We start from the raw sequence: 20,263 nt of genomic DNA on the forward strand, positions 1-20,263 counted from the left end.
ACCACTAATCTCCACATAGCCACTATGAGCTAGGGTTCCAAACTATGACCAGAACCCAGCCAATACCCCCAAGTGGTACTGCCAAAGTACACAGATCAGATAATACCAGATCTTAATATTGTGTAGGTCTCCCTTGTACCGCCAAAACAGTTGTGACTCATTAGAGAATGGACATGGGCCTTCTGATCGGTTTTGGGATCAACTTGATCAGTTTGGGATCTTGTGAATTTGGAGGCCAGGTCAACACCTTGTGCTGTTCGTCATGTGCTCTTTAAGTCATGGTTATGTATCTGCAATGCAAGAGCCCTTCCCAACACCTTTTTCCACAACATTACAACGTTTTTCTTTTACAGGCTAATGCTACTGTAAAGCCAACATAATGTGCGTCTGTACCTGCTTGCCGGTAGGCAATGTTTACCTACTCTGTAAGTCATCATGCATTGGTGCAGTCGGCAGGAAAAGAATTGTATGACAGTACATGCTCAACACCACAACTGATATTATATCTTATTGGTGCAAATTTGTAACTAACTGTATAGAACCAAAATATTGAGTAAACCTGGGGCTTTTGAGGCTCCTGCACAGATGGTAATCCTGTCTCATCGCTCTCACCCTCATTTCCACATGCTGCAGGCAGATGTTTTCAGCAAAAAGTCACTGTATAGAGACAACCTGATGAATATGATCAGCAGATAAGGAGCCGGATATTTTGAATCCTGACTAAAGCTATCAAAATCAGTTAACAAACTTCACCCTTGATTTGAACTTGCTCTGAAACACATCTAAAGGCTGCCTGTGTCTGTCATCCTCGCCTTGCCTTGCATTGCATGTGGTGCAATATAAGACTCTGATTTAAACGTCTCCATGCTGACATGTCAACTTAACCTGCCATCACATTCTCCTCTGTTAAGCTGAGTCATTATTGTGTCAGTACTGTGGATTGTTTATATCTGTTTAACCATCTGTGGTTTGAATCTCATTCAGAAGGCCCTGACTAAGTCATTGTATGTAAAGCTGTTGCGTTTGAGGAGGCAGCGAGTGCATTTACAGGCACACACACTGCTCTATCAGCCATTCAAGAACAGTGAAACAAAGGCTTGTGCTCTGCAGACAGACGGTGTGGACGGGAGGAGGATGAGCTGTTTTTTCCAGTCTCTCCTCCGGTGTGTCGTCTTGTTATCGTCTAGAGCCCTCAATGATGGGCCCGGCAAGCTGATAGCTCTGCTTTGTCTCGGTGAAATGGAAATGCATTCACGCTGCGGGTGAGCCCTGAAGGTGGCCGACTTAACATGGCTGATAGCATTGAGTTAGCAGAGCACACAAAGTAGGCTTTATGGCTGATTGGCCTTTTATGGCCTCTGTGCTCCTTGTCATCGTTCAAGTTAATGTCATCAGTAACTACTCCTCTGGAGATAGTTGCATTAGTCTGGGCCTGCCATCCGTGTTGCCGCCTACCTTTTCCATTACTGTATGACAACTCTAAGATAAGATGAATCTTAAATGATCCCTGTGGGGCAATGGGGATCACTGCAGCAGTAGGGAATAAATTACAGATAGGAAAACAAAGCACTTTATCACAGTTCGTGTATGAGAGTGAGTGTGTGCTGCTATATCAGTGTGGTTGTGGAAGAGGGGGTAGTGATTAAAGAGACTGTCCTTCAAGCAGAATCAATAAGGCGTAATTGCATCCGTGGTGGGGGTTTCCTGTCTTGGTGGGGTGTTCCTGTCTTGTCAACAGAGGAAACCCAAATGTAGCAGCATCCACAGGCTGCCATCAACCAGGGAGCAAAGTCTATGTTGCTCTTTGCTCTGTGCTTACTTTTTTGTTGTTTGTGTTAGGGATGTCCCGACTAGTGTCGGGACCAGTCCAGGCATTTCTGAAAAGATTGGCTCAGCATCGGCCTTCAGCATACTCGATCTTTTGTAGTTATTTATTCTAGGTCTGACATAAACCTTCAAAACATCTTCATTCCTCTTCGTTGGCGCCAAAGCTGCCAAAGAAATCTTGAAGAGGACGACTTGTTGTTCTTATCAAAGTTGTCAAAAATTGAAGAAGAAGAACCAAAATCACGTGACTAAACATGTCTCCTGTGTGGAAGTACTTCACTCTGGAAAATGAAGTCAGTCAGACAGAAATTTGTAAACGGTTACAGAGTTTATGGCGTTGGATGATCAGAACATTTCTGGTTTTCTGGAGCCAAAGTACGAGCTACACTCTCCTCGCTACAATAGCTTTGTAGCGAGGAGAGTGCCGTTTCCAACTGTGTCTGTCTGCAGTTTGGTGCTGGGCACGTAGTGTGCGATGGGCTTTTGCTGAAAACTGCTGCCTGCAGAACGTAGAAAGGAGATTTATGAAATGATGACAGTTCCCCCAGGGGCCTCAAAAGCCCTAGGATTGCTCAGTATAATTTGGATCTACATAATTTGGTTAATCATAAAGTTGGAAAATTTGCACCACTGATCAACTCTGATGGGTCCTCTATCTTGTAGCCTTACAAGGCTGAGGCCCCTGGGCCGTTTGTCTGCTTTACTTGGTCAAACCTAAATTAAAATCTCAGAAAATTGGAAAATTCACACCACTGTTTCCCAGTGCCCAAATGAATTTTTTGTATTTTGCCTTCAACAATGCCTTGAATGACTCATCACACTGTTGGATGTCTGGAGAAATAGTCAAAGTGCCAAATATCGTGACCCCCCCCCCCCCCCAATCCTGACAGGTTGTCTGGCTGTAAAACTAAAAGAGTGAGATGCTAAAGAGCTCTATGAAGCCAAGGAGAACAGAGCTGAGAATTATTGTTGGGGTTGTCGCAGTGATTCACCTTTAGCCATTTGACCGATTGTTCATGAAGAAATATCGATTGGTGCAGCTTCAAGAACGTCTAGAATGGAGTAACGTTTGAACTGATGTGCATTTGCACTTGGAATGTTTTGGGAGCTAGTGAATTTAGAGGCCAGGTCAACACCTTGTGCTGTTCTTCATGATTTTTTTTGAGTTGTTCCTAAAGTGTTTTTGTGTGTGTGTCTGTGTCAGACTGCATCCTGCTGGGGATGGCTGCTGCCATCAAGGAGTGTCATTGCTATGGGGTGGGGGTGCCTGGTCAGGTCTAGGTGGGTGCTACATGTCACATCCACATCCACACCAATGAATGCCAGGTCCAGAAGTTGAATTGTCACAAGATGGTCAATGTTATTCATTTCTACTGTCAGTGGTCATAATGTTGTGGCTGATCTGTGTAATATAAAGTGTGCAATATACTGTAAAACACCTTTCTCCAATTACAGATGCATCTTGCATACATTCATCACACAGTGCCTTTTTAACGTACACCCATCCCCTTAGTGCACAGTGCATCCTCCATAGCTGTGTAAGTAGAGTGATACTCTCTAGTGAAGGGCTCGTGAATACAGGAGGACCTTCCTGTTCACACAGAATATACGTATCGGGACTAAAGACATTAAAGGTTCTGTCTGTACATCCGTAGATTGACTGGCTCATTTGGAACGCTAAAGATCTCCGCTAAGGATCATCCGTAGATAATTGGCTCTCTGACTAAACATGTAATAGAGTAATTGCAGGCAGCGGCGGCTTTGCAAAAAGCGAATGCATAGTGCTTTCCTTTGAATAAGCAGTAATGTGAGTACGATGAGACAATTATGCGGCTCGCTGTAAGCCCCATTGTTATTTCCATCTTGACGCCTCTGTTAAAAGGCGGTGGTGACGGGAGAGGTGGGACTTTTTCCTCACCCGGCATCACATGTCCACACAGTTTTGTCCATATTTCAGATAAAAGCCTCACAGTGGATGACCCCGAGGGAATGAAATGTGTTTTGATTTGTTAAATGCTGGCGTTGCTGGCTGATACCAGCGGTAGGACGTTCTCAGTGACGCCTCGTGTCTGCAGAGTGCAGCCGTGCGCATCCGTCTCAGCGAGTTTTGGATCCATGCTGCTTATTTTCACCTCAGTAGTTTTGGAAGTGACATGTTCCCATCCTGTTTCTGCAGCTCTAGTGCAACTCGCTGACAGCTCAAAAAGTTCTGCGCTTCTAATTTAAGTCACACTGGAGTCAGTATAGAACTTCCATCTGTTCATTCATCTGTCCCTCAATTTGAAGAGGATTCTTATCACCGCGACTCCGATAAAGCAAATAATTATTATTCCAATAAAAGCATTAGTCCTTATCCATGCACATAAAATGATTGATTGATGCAGTGACTAAGTTGCTGAGATGGGATCCTTGAGTGTGCAGAGAGAAGTAATTGTAACCAGCCCTAATGAGAGGATAGCGGGAGGTGTCCTGTTCCAAACACAATGCTCATGACAACGGCTGTTAATGAAGGAGCAGCACATAGACCAAAAACCTACATCATGAACTTGTATTGCACAGTCGAAAAGCTCTCATTCCCCAGAAGAAGCCGTGGGACGACGTGATCTGATTGCTTGACGTAGAGGTGCAGTCTAACGTGTCTATAAAGGATACTTTTGCACTTTCTAGGAAACCCAACACACACACGGAGCAGGGTATCCATGCACACCATTAGCCTCTCTTTAATCATTTACATCTCACACGCAGATGTGTTTTATGTGCTAGTGTCTAGTGGTGGAATAAGTATTTAGATCATTTAAATAATTAGTTAGACAATGTCACTAGCACAAATCTTACTTAAGCAATAAATAGTATTGTTGTTGCGGTATTTACGGCGCGTGGATTAATCAATTATGTCAGCAGCAATTAAGAAAATGAATACACAATCGTCAAATGATGGCTTTAGTCGTTTGTTTAGCCAAAAGGCAGTTTCCAGTTTTTAAGAAGTGTGAATGTCAGTCATAACATGGATTTTCCATTGTTTTCTGACCTTTTATAGACAAAATGAATGAATCGAGAAAATGACTGACCTATGAACTGACTATAAAGCAGCACTGTGATGTTACATTTTACTAGTAGCTGTTAGTTTTATAGTGGGATGAACAGCGCAGTCATTTTCTCTGAAGTACAGTGAAGAGGAAATATAAAGAAGAATAAAAAAGAAATGAGAAATAAAAAAATACGATCGGAAATTAATTACTTTCCACCCTTGCCGCTGGTTACATACGCCGAGCAGCCACAACATTATGACCACCGACAGGAGAAGTGAATAACATCGACTGTCTTGTGACAATTCAATATTCTGCTGGGAAGCTTAGACCAGACCAGACCAGACCAGGCACCCCCACCCCATAGCAATGACACTCCTTGATGGCAGCAGCCATCCCCAGCAGGATGCAGCCTGACACAGGCACACACACAAAGGAACGCTTTAGGAACAACTAAAAAAAACATGAAGAACAGCACAAGGTGTTGACCTGGCCTCTAAATTCACTAGATCCCAAACTGATCAAGTATCTGTGGGATGATCCACAGAGGCCCCTCCCCTCCAAGGCCCCCCCACTAACAACATTCTCTTGCCAGATACCACAGGACACCCTCAGAAGGCCCATGTCCATTCTCTGATGAGTCACAACTGTTTTAGGAGACCTGCACAATATTAGGAAGGTGGTCATAATGTTATGCCTGATCAGTGTATTCTGCCATTTTTAAAGTATGGTGAAAACCTGTCTGATTAACCAGTCTTTATGTTTTCAAGAACATCAGTGTCCTTAATGATTCTGTTTTTATGATTCTTCTCCTGCTATGATTCTCTGGCGTGGCGTGCTTGGAACATAAGCCTTGTTGAACACATCCGTCCCAGACGCTCTCATCAACTATTGATGCCTTGTAGTGTGATAGGCCCTAAATGACGGTATTTGTTTTTTGTTAGTTTATGCGCCGCTCCAGATCACTCCACAGTGACAGCGAGTCGTGTCGGCACTGCTGGATGTGCACGGGGGCTCCTGCTTATGACAGCCAAGCTGCCTCATCACCACGTATGCTTCCAGACTTGCTTTTTATTTCCTTTTATTACCCCTGCATCTTTCTTGTGTGTGCGCTACTTGGCCCGTTTTACATGCTCGTTATCTAAGCGTGTTCTTGCTTTCCTCCTCTTGGAATTCTTCCATTTCACTCCTGTCTTGAAATGTGCTGCAGTGTAAATGAATAGAAATGGAAGCGTTGCATAATTATATCGCACAACTGGCCTTGTCTCTTTACTGAGGATGCATGGAACAATTACCTCAACTTATTTAGAAAAAAGGAAAGATATATACAACAGTCAGGCTTAACATTGTGACCACTGACAGGAGAAGTAAATAACATCGACCGTCTTGTGACAATTCAATGTTCTGCTTGGAAACTGTTGGACCTGGCCAAGATCTGCTGGGACAGGTTAATGTGCTGATTGACGGACAAGCAACAGTGATGTAGTCACCCACGTCATGTGAGCAGCTGTGGTCTAAATTTGTTAACAACTAAATGGATCTGATTGGTTATTGGAGTATCCAATAGCGTGAAGAATTTTTGGTTGAAACCACAGACTGTATGAAAAATAGACGCCATGACAGCACCTCAAAAGTGAAGCTAGAGCCAAGTAGAGCTCCCCCTTGTGACTGGCTGCAGTATAGGTCATAAGTTCCGCCTCCTCCATGTTATTGGACGGAACTTGGGCCGAACTAAAACACTCAAGTACTAGCATTGCTAGACAAATGGAGGGACATGGGGGTACGTCGTCCATATTTTCTACAGTCAATGTTTGAAACGCTCCCCATAATGAAACCCAAATGGTGGCTTACTCGATTTATATTCTGAAAAGAATTTAGTCTGCTTATGCCAAGCTCTGTTTAACTACCACAAGTATTGAATTTGAGTGGCAACATAACACAGGAGGAGCCACGGACCATGCTGGCCAAAGTTTGAGGAATATGTGAAGGGAATCTTAGAGGTGAACCACCTGGACATGGAACCGCAAGGCAAAATTGGTAGAAATGACATTTAATGGTCAAACAGTTTGACACAAGCAGGACTGAGAAAGCTGCTTGGATGAGTACTGTAGTGAAAAGGTTCTCAGTCATCCAGGTCATGGCATATCCAAATAAATAAATAAATAAAAATGCTAAAGAAAGGCAACTGGACTTGTAGAGTTTCTTGAAGACGTTTCATCCAAGTAGCTTCTTCAGTTCTAAAGGACTGGTGGAGGAGTTGGGGTTTAAACAGGAACATCTGTGGGTGTTAGCCATCGGAAACTGGCATGACGAGAGTCTGTTAACCAGCTGATACTTACCTGTCATTGGAGGAGACTGTTTGACCCTGTCCTCTGTCCCAGTTTCCTTTGTTTTAGCTTTGTATTAGATAGATATTATGTTCACCGCTCTGTTGTGCTGGTTTATCATAGTCCGTGTTCTTAGCCCATCCTGCCTTCTACAGTTGCGTGCATGACAATTCAGAATTAACCTCAATCATTGTCGGTATAATTGTAATTGTGCGCTTTTGTTTTTTTCCGCGACAGCTAAATGAACTCGTGCAGTGAGAAATGATGCATTGTATACAGTGAAACCTGGTCCATGAAGATGGCAGCGAGCTGCAAGATGACTCCTCCTTGTGTATTAGAGTAATTAGAAGTTCTTCCTGCAGGGGAGCCCGGGCCTAAATATTTAATCTGAAGGGAGCCGTGGCAAAACATGTCATGCCGCCTGAGTCTTTTGTGTCCAATATACACAGTCCATGGTGGAGGAGCAGTTGGTAAGAGGCTTTGTTGCTTGTTCGAAATAGATGAGGTAGCGTGGGGGTCTGTGAGTGCGCCCGATGGGCTTGTTGGAGACAATCTGTAGCATTTCTGCACAATTGTATGGATGCGTGTCAGCGATAAGGTGGAACCGTGTGAATGTGCAGTATGGGAATAGCACAGCAGCCGGTGGTGTGTGTGTAGCAGAGCCGACGTAGACTAGAGCTGTTTTGATCAGAGAAAAGAGAGCTGGAGATAAAAAGGCTCTCATCCTAGCAGAGAGGTGGCAGCGAGGCTCTACAGGGAGGGAAGAAACCCTGGCTGACAGAGAGATGAAAAACAGGCGGGATCTGGAAGACGGGCACACGGTTTTTGGCTGAACACTTGGTAATCGCAGATGGATTTTTTCTTTTTTTTTCTTCCTGTAATGCTCACTTTTATCTTCGCCTTTCTTTCTTCTCTTCCTCTTTCCCTTTTTGAACAGATATGTGTCACAAAGATGTCCACACGCAGCTGCCAGGGAACAGACTCGGTCATCAAGCCCCTGGACACCATCCCTGAGGACAAGAAGGTGAGAGTTCAGCGCACGCAGAGCGGCTTCGACCCGTTCGAGAAGCCTGCCAGCCAGGTGAAGAGGGTCCACTCTGAGAACAATGCCTGCATCAACGCCAAAGGCTCGTCTGCTGGCAAAGAGTCGCCCAAACTGCGCCGACACTCCAGCCCTAGTTCTGTAAGTACGTCTTTCTTGGACCATAATCACACAGAACACTGTATTGCAGTATTCTGGACCAGCTCGTCAAAGCAAGTTCAAACATAGATGGGTTAGAACCTTCGTGTTTTAGGGGTTGTACAGACTAGTCGACTAGTCAGTTTGTTGACTAACAACATGGATGCCTCCTAAAAGACAGTTGAGGAGCTCATGGGTCGTTGCAGCAAACTAGTAGCGCTTCATCAAGTGTATGGAAATACTTTACTAAAGATGAAGCCCATATCAAAAGTACTACTGCAATGCACGCTCATATGAAAATTCATCCGCTAGCAGAGGAATGCTCCAAATCCTTCAAATACTTCACCAGACGTCCTGTGGTAACAGAGAGAAGGAGGCTGCACATCAACTGTTTCATCAAGTTATTAGACCTTTGGCTGCAGTACACTTAGAAGACTTCAGAGAAATACCGCAGTAGATTGCAATTAAATGCTACTGATGGTGCTGAGGTGCTGCCTGTTTTTATACAGGCTATACGTATCTGCAGCTCACAGTATGTAGCACATGAGCTGTCTGTTCTCAGCATATGTATTCAGGTCAAGAATATAGATTTCATTGTTGCAAAGCATCACTTTCAACTGTGTTTTTATTAGTGACGTCATCAGAGACTAGCCGGATAGCCGACTTTCCTCATGTAACAGTCGACTTTAAAAAATTCTTGCAACCCCTAACGTGTTATTTAGTGGACATTATACATTCCAAACTAATCTAGAACAGAACCAGAGAAGGTCACACTGAACACACTAAAATTCTGCACTGTAATGTAAAATGAAAAATCCGTGTTTAATTAAAAATAAAATAAAAGATGTGGCGGTACAGTGGGGCAGTGGTTACGACTGTTGCCTCACAGCAAGAAGGGTTCTGGGTTTGAATCCATTGGTGTGGGTTTCCTTTTGCTGTTAGGTTCATTGGTGACTCTAATTTGGCAGTAGACTGGTGACCTGTCCAGGATGTACCCTGCCTCTCGCCCATTGTCAGCTGGCATAGCCTCCAGCCCCCTGCCAACCCTCGGATGATAAGGAATCATAGACAGTGAATGGGATTAAAAAAAAATAAATAAATAAATTGTTCAGAATTGTTCATTGTTTGACCATTAGTAATAATCCACACCATGAGAAACTTAACTAGCTAACCCACAGTATGGTTCATGGACACTAACACCAATACGCTGTTGTTCCGGCATCTGCTAAAGCAACAGACTGTTTTTAGACTACTCTAGCAAAGAAAGCATTAAGCCGGTCACGTTCTGTGTAATAAAAAACATTGACAATGAGAAACAGAAGTTGTAGTAAAATAATAAAAAATTCCAAACCCAAGGAGAAATTGATTTCCTTATCACAAGGGATTAAAAAGACCGACAGGAATAAAGTTTACTGGAAGACTCGGGGTAAGGAAACAATAACACCAGGAAACACAAGGTAAACCAAACTGAAAAAGTAAAAAAAAATGTTTTTATGGAGATGGTCTTATTTATACAGTGCTTGAGTTCAATAATATATCCAAAGAATACACAGAATAAGCAAAGAATAGCAAAGCTTTAATGAGGTTCAGATCATGGCCACTGATCACTCTGGATTGACTGGCTGAAAGGTGAAGATTCAATTTAACTGGAAACCTATAATGTTAATGCAATTCAACATCGGCTTTCAATCGTGGCCAGAATGATGAGAAATCTGGGGCCGAGATGGAGAGATTTATATCTGGTTGGCTGGTGTTTGCATCACTAGGTGCCAACGTTGGCTTTGATCTAGCAAATGCTCACATTACACCGGAGGGGAAGGTTAATCAGTTAGACAAGTCTTCTAATCCCCGACTGTCTTAAGGAGGCCTGAATCTCATTGATTTGTCTGCTTTAGCTTCAATTTTCTCCTGGTGTGACCGGCAGCTTGTGGCGTTAGTGGCCGTGATTAGCGTAGACATTGCCTACAAATGCTAGCTTTGAAGCCCGATAACGATCCGGTCATTTTAAGAATTTGCCTGGACCAGCCCCGATACTGATCTCCTTTACCGATCAGGACATACCTGGTCTCGTCTTGCTCAAGGACACTCATGCACATATACCGGGGACTGAAACACTCGGACAACCTTTTGGTTACTCTTTGGGGAACCGCAGTTCACTCATCTCTTATGCTTGCATCTAAAGACATGCTTTACCATGCAGTATAATCAGCGAGCAGATGTTCTAGTATACAGGTAACACAACGAATGCATTCTAACATAAAAGCCCTGCACTAAATCCTCCTTCATGAGCGTTCTAAATGTTCATTCGGTCTTGAATCGGCGTCAGAAATGTGGCAATTCAACTGGAGGACCTTGGAGTTGTCAAAATAATAGGAACAACACAATACAATTCAATAGTAATGCAATCCCAAGCCCCCACAATGACAACATTGCTTCTCTTTTAGTTATTTTAAGCAAATGCTGAGATAAGATTCAGGCCTATCACATTAGAATGCACGTTCCCTAGTGTACCTTGATCACTGCACCGTCCCCGGTGGTACCAAACCCTTACACTACTGACTGTAGTGACAGTAGTTTCCCCCACAAAAGAATCATTAAGCAGTCAGAGAGCAGAAAAAAGCCTTTGCTGATGAAGCTGCGCCGGACGAGCAGTTGCCTCTGTTTGATCAACAGTGGGTGAGAAAGCAGTTGGGCCAGTGTTGCCATGGAAACGCGTTTTGTAAATCTCAGAAATGAACGAGGGTGGAGGTTTTTACTTCTCCACGTAATTGGTCACTTTTTATTTTCGGCGTTTGAAACATTTGTAACTGCACTGCGCCGGTCTGAAATCAAAAGGCTGACCACTGGCCGCAACTTATTAGTTCCCATTTAGGTTTTTTTGTTTTTTTTTCTGTAAGAGCCCTAGGTGAAGTGAAGGGGAGCTTCATAAAATGTAATTCTCCACATGATTCACAGACAGCCCTCCTGCAGCTAATAGTGACACTGGTTCTGAGATGTACAACAGATTTTTAATGAGCAGAGATAAGTTTGAGAAGCAGTTTTTCCCCGTCTGTATGAGTGTGTATGATCTGTCTTGTGTCCTTGTTTGGCTCTGATCTGATTTGAAAGGGCACAAGAGGGTTATTGTAGCTGTAGAACTGAATGGATGCCCAATTATCTAGTCTAGCCAAGCTTGCAACATTTTTGAGAGCTAGACAGACCAAAGATCAAGGTTGAAGAATCTCTAACAAATTTGACACCTGAATGATAACTCATTTTAGAATATCTAGGAAGACAAATTAGATATACACTGATCAGCCACAACATTCAAACCACTGAAAGGAGAAGTAAATTGACCATCTTGTGACAATACAGTGTTCTGCTGGGAAACTTCTGGACCCGGCATTCATTCATGTGGATGTTACTTAGACATGTAGCACCCACCTAGACCAGACCAGGCAACCCCACCCCATAGCAATGACACTCCTTGATGGCAGCAGCTAGGGGTGGGAAAAAAAATCGATTCTCCGATTTATTTCGATTCTATCCTGAACGATTCTGTCTCGATTCAAATAAGTTCATAATCGGAATTTTAAAATTAAAATTTTTAATTAGTTCGCCCGCTGCAATATTCTGTGCGCCTGCTGCGGAGCTCAACAGAAAACTCTCCTCTCTGGCCTGCTGATTCTCTGCTATACGCGCATGCGCACACACGTGCGAGTTGTTTACATGCGGCGTTAAAATGGCTGCAACAGCGGTCTCAAATCGCGTACTTCTGCACTTACAATAGAGAGCCGAAGTCCCGCCCCCTCTACTTCCAGGTTATGGGACCTATCTTTCGAAAAAATATGAACGGCAGTCTATGGCGAAAGATAAATTATTTTCTGGTCCCGATCGATTTGTGCCTTGGATTATACATATGTTGTTTTTCAGAATAAAAAATGATTTTAAATGTCAAGAATGTCACAGTTTGTCGCAAGATAGTTCAGTAAAACGCTATGGAAAATATGTAAGTAAACGAACTACAAGTCCCGCATGCTGGCGCGTACAGAACCGACCAAAACTCCCTTCGTGTAACTACAGCTCTCGACATGACCCGATTTATAATGATTGTCACCTCGTTTGATGCTTCTGCCTTCGTCCTGGAAGAAGACGGTAAAGCTCAACAAGGAGACAGCCATAGTTCTCAGACGAGAGATGTAGTTCACTAAGCGATCTCATACAAAACCTAATGTTGTTCAGCTTATTTACGTCAAATAATTTATCTCTTGACGTGAAAAATTATCTTTTAAATCCACACACATCATATGTGAAATTCATGCCACAATTCGATCGGGATCAGAAAATAATTATGATCTCTCCATAGACTGCCGTTCATATTTTTTCGAAAGATAGGTCCCATAACCCGGAAGTAGAGGGGCGGGACTTCGGCTCTCTATACCTAATTTGAGTACGTGAGGGCGTTCACACTGAAAATTCCAACGAGACGAAGTGCACTGCAAGTACCCGGATGGTGTACTCATAACGGTCAAAAAGCTGAGTGTGGAACGCTGCACACTTTCCACCCTAAACGGTAGCCATCTTGACTACGAAGCGGAAGGGGAGGGACTATCAACCCAATTCAAACTTGCGATAGTGGCGGCTGATATCGGCGGCAGTGATTTGGAAGCGGTGGTGGAGCAGTTTTACAGGTCCATACAGATGTAAGTTATAATATGACATTTAATGAAAATGATCTATATTGCTGTTTTACACGTAGTACTATTAAATTGCTGCGGTCAAAATCAAAATACGGCGTTAGTCATTCGTCATTTCCGGTAAGTATAGGCGTAGCACCCGATTTGAGACGATACTACCTTTTTGAAAATTACGCACTCCGGACGTAAGTGCATAGTGCTCATAGTGCATGATATCGAAGTGTACTGACGAAAGTACGCCATTTGAGATAAGACTTGCACCGGCTTCTTTAAAAGCTGACGTATGGCAGCATTTTGGATTTTTTGAGGATGGAGGAAAGATCGACAAGACTTTCACCGTTTGTAAGGTAAATTCTAAAAAAAATTAGAGAAGGTAATTCATCTGTTTTTCTTTCTCTAATGATCAACACAATAGTAGGAAATGATTTGCAAATTCTGAGTAGCAAACTCATATTTAAGAATCTGACCAAACTAAAATATGTGTGTGTGTGTGTGTGTGTGTATATATATATATATCACAAAATTTAAAGTCACGCATGGAAATGTACATTTAAAAAAAAAAAAAAAAAATTCGATTAATCGATAATCGTTTTAGAATCGAATCGTTGACCTCTGAATCGGAATCGAATCGAATCGTGAGGTGCCAAGAGATTCCCACCCCTAGCAGCAGCCATCCCCAGCAGGATGCAGTCTGACACAGGCACACACACAAAAACGCTTTAGGAACAACTAAAAAAAACATGAAGGACAGCACAAGGTGTTGACCTGGCCTCCAAATTCACTAGATCCCAAAGGCCCTCTACTAACAACATTCTGTTACCCTCAGAAGACCCATGTCCATTATCTTCAGATAACTGTGGAAAGACTGCAAAGGAAAGTAAGATGACCACACAGACAATTCAAGAAATGCAAAATTGCCAAACAACCACGGTGAAATACAACATTGCTGCAAAGAGCTTTAAAATGACTTCAAAGTGATACAAAGCAACCAGAGAGTTGATACGCTGCTACATATAATTATGAAATGACCACAAAGCTATAAAAGAGAGATCCTCATAATGATTATAGAGAGATGCAAAGACTGCACCATGCAATTCTTTGGAAGCTTAAAGCCAGAGCACCAGTCACTTGTAGTATTTCTCAGGTTTTGTTTTGGCAGCCGATCTCTTTTCCTTTGCCAGCCTGTATCCCCTCACATTCTTAATTGAAGGCTGTTTCCAAACACCACGGTTTTCCTAATCATGCAAATGAGGTTTTCGGGTTTTTATACATATGTGTTTCCTTTTTTAATTTCGCTCCAAATGTGAAACGCCTAATGACCGTGCGCACAAATAAGATTTAATAAGTGTGATATGAGGCTTGACTGATTGCCTGCCAGCATCGCTGCGAGACCCTAATGAATTGTTTCAGCAGTGATTATGAAAATGTGAAAAATGTGCTGTTCGTGGTCTTTTCAGGCAAACCAACCTGCTTGCAACTCAATGAACATTTCACAGGAAAGGGCTTGAATTGAAAAGACGTATGTGGACTGCTCTCTGAGGCTTGAAGTTTTTCATTTAAAAACAGTCTCAGTAAATCATCAATCCTTATTAATATAAAAGCAATAAATATGAGCTAAAATAAGTAATGAACAAGTTAAATAATCTGTGTTTGCACAATAAAAGCCAAGATATCTTGTTCAACCTGGACTGAAAGCCAGTGACAAGAAATGGGTCTTCAACAATGATTTAAAATGAATTAAAGGCTGGGCAGCTTTTACATTAAAAGGTAGGCTGTTCCATCATTTGGGAACTCCCACCACCAAAAAGGCTCTATCACCTCTGCTTTTGAGCCTTGATCTAGGAAAGTGCAATAGCAAATGGTTTGTTGACCTCCTGGATTCTAAAATAGACTGGAAGCCAGTGCAAAAATCACGAGAAACAAGAAAAGAATGGGACCCAAGATAGAGCCTTGAGGTACTCCACAGTTAAGAGAGGATGCATTTGAATAGTACTGGCCTAAGTGGACAGAGAAGCTCCCGTCTGATAAATAAGACTGGAACCATTTAAGGGCTGTACCTATAATGTCTCCACTCAAGTCAAGATGTGACATTAGGGTGTTGTGGTCTAACGGGTCGAAGGCAGCAGTTTGGTCCAAGAGAACCAGGACAGTTAAATGCCAATCATTTAAAAATTCAGCCTCTGTGCTATGGCATGATTTATAACCAGACTGAAACTTCTCAGAAATATATACAAATCAAGGTGTGACTGCAGTTGTTCAGAATGTACCCTTTGCTATAACTTTTGATAGAAAAGGGAGCTTGGGAAACAAGCGAATGCTGTTTTCATTGTTTTTCAGCATTCAGCCGCGTGAGAAAAAAAAAAGACTGCACACACTCTCAGAAGTCTTTTCAGTTGTTTCATAAAGATTTTTCCTGCTTTTTCTGCAGTAAGCTGTTTAAACATAATTACTGTATTAGAACTGACCGGCCTTGAGAAATGTACTTAGTATCATGTTGTTACATTGGCAACCAACATTTACTGGCTGTTGTTTTCTGATATCTGCTTCTCAAACTTCCTAATTCTCTATGATAAATACATCTTTGGGTTTTTGATAAGATAAGATAAGAACCTTTATTAATCCCAAAAGAAATTCGTGTTCTACTGGATGCATAAAGAGCAAAATACAGTCAACATTAAAGTGCAAATACACTTATAAAAAATAAGAATTATATTAGCAGAACATACAGATCTATTGAATGTCAGTGAAAAAAATTTGAATATGTAAGCCTGGACTTCAGTGGGAAATGATGGGTATTTTTCATAGTGTTCACAACAACTGAATAAGATCTCAGGTAATAGAATAATTCAAGGTTGCTGAGGATTTTCTGTGACCTAGCACCATCACCAAAATATGGAGGATGGAGCATCCGTTGCAGTTGATATTGAACATAACCAGTACAAGTTTCTAGCAACTTTGTGATTAATCAAATTATGCAGAACCACATGAAATGAAGGAAACCTGTTCTGGCGTAGGTTGCCCTCTCTTCTCTGAAGACAGACCTTATGTATGGATAAAAAATGCATGAGAAGGGAACCTCTTTGAAGTCACAAGTCTCTCCATGAGGTTCCTTGGGGCTCCAGGATGAGAATATCTTACTGTCCAACTGAGTTGTTTCACAGATAGAGTTTCACTTCCTGCTCGATCCCAGGGGGACGTCTAATTTGTTTAGATTAGCCCTCAGAAATGCAGCGCTTATTAGCGGCGCAGGGGATAGCAGGATTGCAGAAGGGGGAAGGAATAGCACAGAGGACATTGATGTGCAGATGTAGCAAACACTATGCAGGAGTTTAGACATCTCTCAAAGGTGGTCCAAGGGCTTCTGCAAACACTCTGGGATTTTCGTAAAGATAAATTAACACATGGCTTGGTATTGTTTAAGAATTGCTGTATCACCATCAAATGATCATGAGAGCTTTGTTCAGATGTTTTTCCACAAAGTCACTCTATGCAGGCTTTTAGTTTGTAGGGTGTTTATGCGTCAACATGAATTATACTCAGAAAGTGGGTACTCATACTAACGAACGCTTGATTTTCCCCCGTTGGTCCAGATCAGTTTCAAAGAAAATGCAGGAAGCCACCCACAGCTGGAAAAATGTAAATAAGTGCCAGGTGGTGAAGCAATTAAGCAATTTCTGCTACAGAAACTTACTGATCTGCAACTGAACTTGTTGCCGTTCCAGGTTTGTTTCCACTGTCTGGTTTGGAGACAAGCACAATTTTGACACCCTTCTGGAGTTGGCACTAAATCAAAATCCAGGTACTTCTAGGAGGGAGTTGGTGCTTGCAAACCCTGGCTACTGAATTTGTCAAACAGATATGTCAATGGCACTACTCATACTCAACACATGCAGTGCTGACTGCAGTATTGCATTCGACCAAGTCTAGCTGTCTGCTGTGTTGCCAGTTTGTTCAGATTTCTGAATAACTGTTGGATTGATGACCTCTAACAGTGGGCTGGTGTAGAATAATTCAAGGTGATTATAACAAATTACAAATATGAACTGCACTTTCCAGTAAGCACACATTATAGTGTACATCTGGGCTTCAACTTAACTTAGCACTGCTCACTAATATAGCAGTATATTGGTCCAGCTATACTAGTCTCTCATGTTAGCCAACGTACACCAATCAAGCATAACATTATGACCATCAAGGAGTGTCAATGATATGGGGTGGGGGTGCCTGGTCTGGTCTAGGTGGGTGCGATGTCTAAGTAACATCCACACCAATGAATGCCAGGTCCAAACGTTTCCCAGTAGAACATTGAATTGTCACAAGATGGTCAGTTATTTACCTCTCATGTCGGTGGTTTTAACATCGTGACTGATCAGTGTTTTGTCCACAATCATTCGGAATTGGTGGATTTGACAGTGTTTAACTCCTTTTGGCTTAGTAGTCGAATAAAGATGCATTCAAAGCCTTATGGACAGTGGAATACTGTGCATTATACAGTATACTATAGCTTATATGTTCAGTCTTTTGCAAAGGTTTTTGTTGGTAATTGAAAATTAGCAAGGTAAACCTTCATTAATACACAGGATTAGATGTTACAATCCCTTGTGCCAAAAAACACATTTAGAGGCCCTGTCCAACTGAGAAACCCTTACAAACCTACAGTCATGTGATATGATGCTTAACCTACAATCTAAATGAACTAAGTAAATGCTGCTGGCTTGTATGGCCTGCTGGTAATTGGAAATCAGCAAGGTAAATAATAAATCAGGGTCCACCTAATGTAATTACATCTACAGTACCATTGAAGCTTGGACATACCAACTAATTCTTGGGTTTTTGCTTATTTACTGCAGTGTACATCACCATTATGAGATTACACTTATGGATTTAAATAGTGAACAAAACAATGGACACAAAGCTAAATACAGTGGGGTATATTTCATATATTAAACTCTTCAGAGCAGTCACTGTTTGTGTCGGTGACAATGGAAGAGCCTTTAATGAATAGGTGTCCAGATGTCGGACTGCCACTTCATAGGCTGTAATCAATACACATTTATTTAAGCGCAGTTCTTCTGCTGAGCTCCATTCATAGCTGACGGTGGTAAATGTTGGCACACTGTCCAATAACCTGAAGTCTTCGAGTTCAGCTCGTTCCCCCGTTTTCATCATTCCGTCAACGCTGCAGTTATTACCTCCTTCTCCGGGAACTGCAGAGACAATGAAGTGAAGTGTCTAAAAAGTTATGAGCTGACGATCGAGTAAAAGAAAGGAGCTCTTACATGAAACTCTCCCAGCTCCTATTCTTCCTCACTGACATTACACCTTGCCAGCGATGCAGCGGCGGCTTTCTAATAGCTCTCATAGACTCGTAAAGTCCTCTGTGAGATCCTCAGAGGTTTGGCTTTTCTGGGTTACTGATTTCATCCTTTCATATTACCCTTTTCGTATGTCTTTCTATTCCCCTTAGCCCACGAGCCCCAAATTCGGGAAGGCAGATTCCTACGAAAAGCTGGAGAAACTGGGAGAGGGTTCATATGCTACAGTCTACAAAGGAAAGAGCAAGTAAGTATTCCTGCCTAATCCAGCCACTCTTCTTTATAGTTGATAAGAGCCACTCAAGCAAGCAGTGGATATTACATTTAATTATACAGGAGCAGTTCTGTAACCGAATGAATTAATTAAATGGAAAAGTAATAGGGGTTCCGGAGCATAGTTTTTATGTAAATAATTTTTCTCTTGTCTGTCACACATGCAGTATACAATGTAGTTCCCATTTTTTTTTTGTATTTTTTTATTCACTGCTTCAATAGTCATCTATCATGTTTTATGGTTTGCTGCCCTTCTCCCAGGTTTTGTTAATTAAATTCCAGAAAATGAAAAGTTCACACATTGTGAGCGTACAAAACTCAACAGACTCTAATCTTCCCAGTAATGATGTTGTTTGCCGTCGCTCTGCACTTACAGCAGCTTTGATTGGTGAGCTCTGTTCGGTTGTAATCCTGCAGCCACGTACCCGGGTCTCACTCCACTGCAGCTGAATCACATCTCATTGACTGTCCTTCCTGTTCTATGGCTTCAATGATGTTATTATTTTTTTTATTATTATTCACAAAGAAATCCACAAGATTGTTTCATTATTGTCCTTGGCATCATTTCCAGGGTGAATGGGAAACTGGTGGCTCTTAAGGTGATTCGTCTGCAGGAGGAGGAGGGGACGCCCTTCACGGCCATTAGGGAAGGTAAGATGTTTATGGATGAAAAGAATTTCAAGCACAGATGTATATTCATTTCCATTTTGGATCGGCTACTGGGACCCTGTGTCAAATCACAAAGAAGTAGACAGTTTAACGATCTGATGCATTGCCTTTTGGTTTCAACATCAAAAGTAGAGGATTAGCAAGGAGAGGATTAGGAAGTTGCATGCTGCTAATGACAATAATGCACTGGCTCTGAGGGTAATATAGGTTTATATACATGTATATTCTCTGTGTTTTTGCAATGTAGGCTTCTAGTTTCACGTTTGTCTTGCCTATTGAAGTACCAGCCTTCTAATCTTGTGAGTCACAAATACTGCAGACCAGATCAAATGAGTCCTTAACAATGGTCCAATGTGTGTTGGTTCCCAACTTGGCAATCAGACAGAGTAGATGTGATATTCTTCTTCCATTCATATACTCATATCATTCATGACCATTCAAACATCACAAACAACTCCTGAAATGGGATAAATGTTGCAAACAGGGACTAATTGAACTTCAATTTAGTTTTTATCATGCATTATCGCCACAGTAACATTTATAAATGGTCTGATCTTCTGTCACATCTCAAGATCTGGGATATATTAGATGGAAAGTGAGAACAATTAACATCAATGTGTTCGCTGTGGGAGAAATGGCCAGATGGGAAGTGAGTTTGACAAGAGCAAAGTCCCAGTGGCCAGGCAACATGGTCAGAGTTCTCAAAAAGTATTAAGCCAGGAACCAGCAACAGTGGTTTACAGCGGTTCCAACTCACAACTTAAATGCCTCAAAGGATTTCCTGCTAATATCTTGGTGCCAGATGGATGTCCCAATTGGTATCGGGGCCGATCCAGGCATTTTTTAAAATGATTTATTTTAGGTCTGCCATAAACCAAAACCACATCCTAGTGGCGTCAAAGCATCTTCTTCTTCTTCTGTTTTCGTGGCAGTTGGCTGGTGTTAAAACTGCCGAAAATTGAAGAAGAAG

The 20,263-nt window shown here is 42.1% G+C and overlaps 1 protein-coding gene across 1 annotated transcript in view; it reads left to right on the forward strand.

Annotated features, from left to right (window-relative positions):
• cdk14 (cyclin dependent kinase 14) overlaps positions 1 to 20,263 on the forward strand; it is a 214,210-nt gene that overhangs the window by 63,808 nt on the left and 130,139 nt on the right. Inside the window, exons 3-5 of the mRNA XM_084557761.1 lie at positions 8,118 to 8,363; positions 18,504 to 18,598; positions 19,196 to 19,275. Coding sequence (XP_084413887.1) covers positions 8,118 to 8,363; positions 18,504 to 18,598; positions 19,196 to 19,275 — 421 coding nt within the window. The remainder of the gene's footprint in view (positions 1 to 8,117; positions 8,364 to 18,503; positions 18,599 to 19,195; positions 19,276 to 20,263) is intronic.

The sequence above is a fragment of the Chelon labrosus genome (genome assembly GCF_963514085.1).
Source record: "Chelon labrosus genome assembly, chromosome: 12".
NCBI lineage: Eukaryota > Metazoa > Chordata > Actinopteri > Mugiliformes > Mugilidae > Chelon > Chelon labrosus.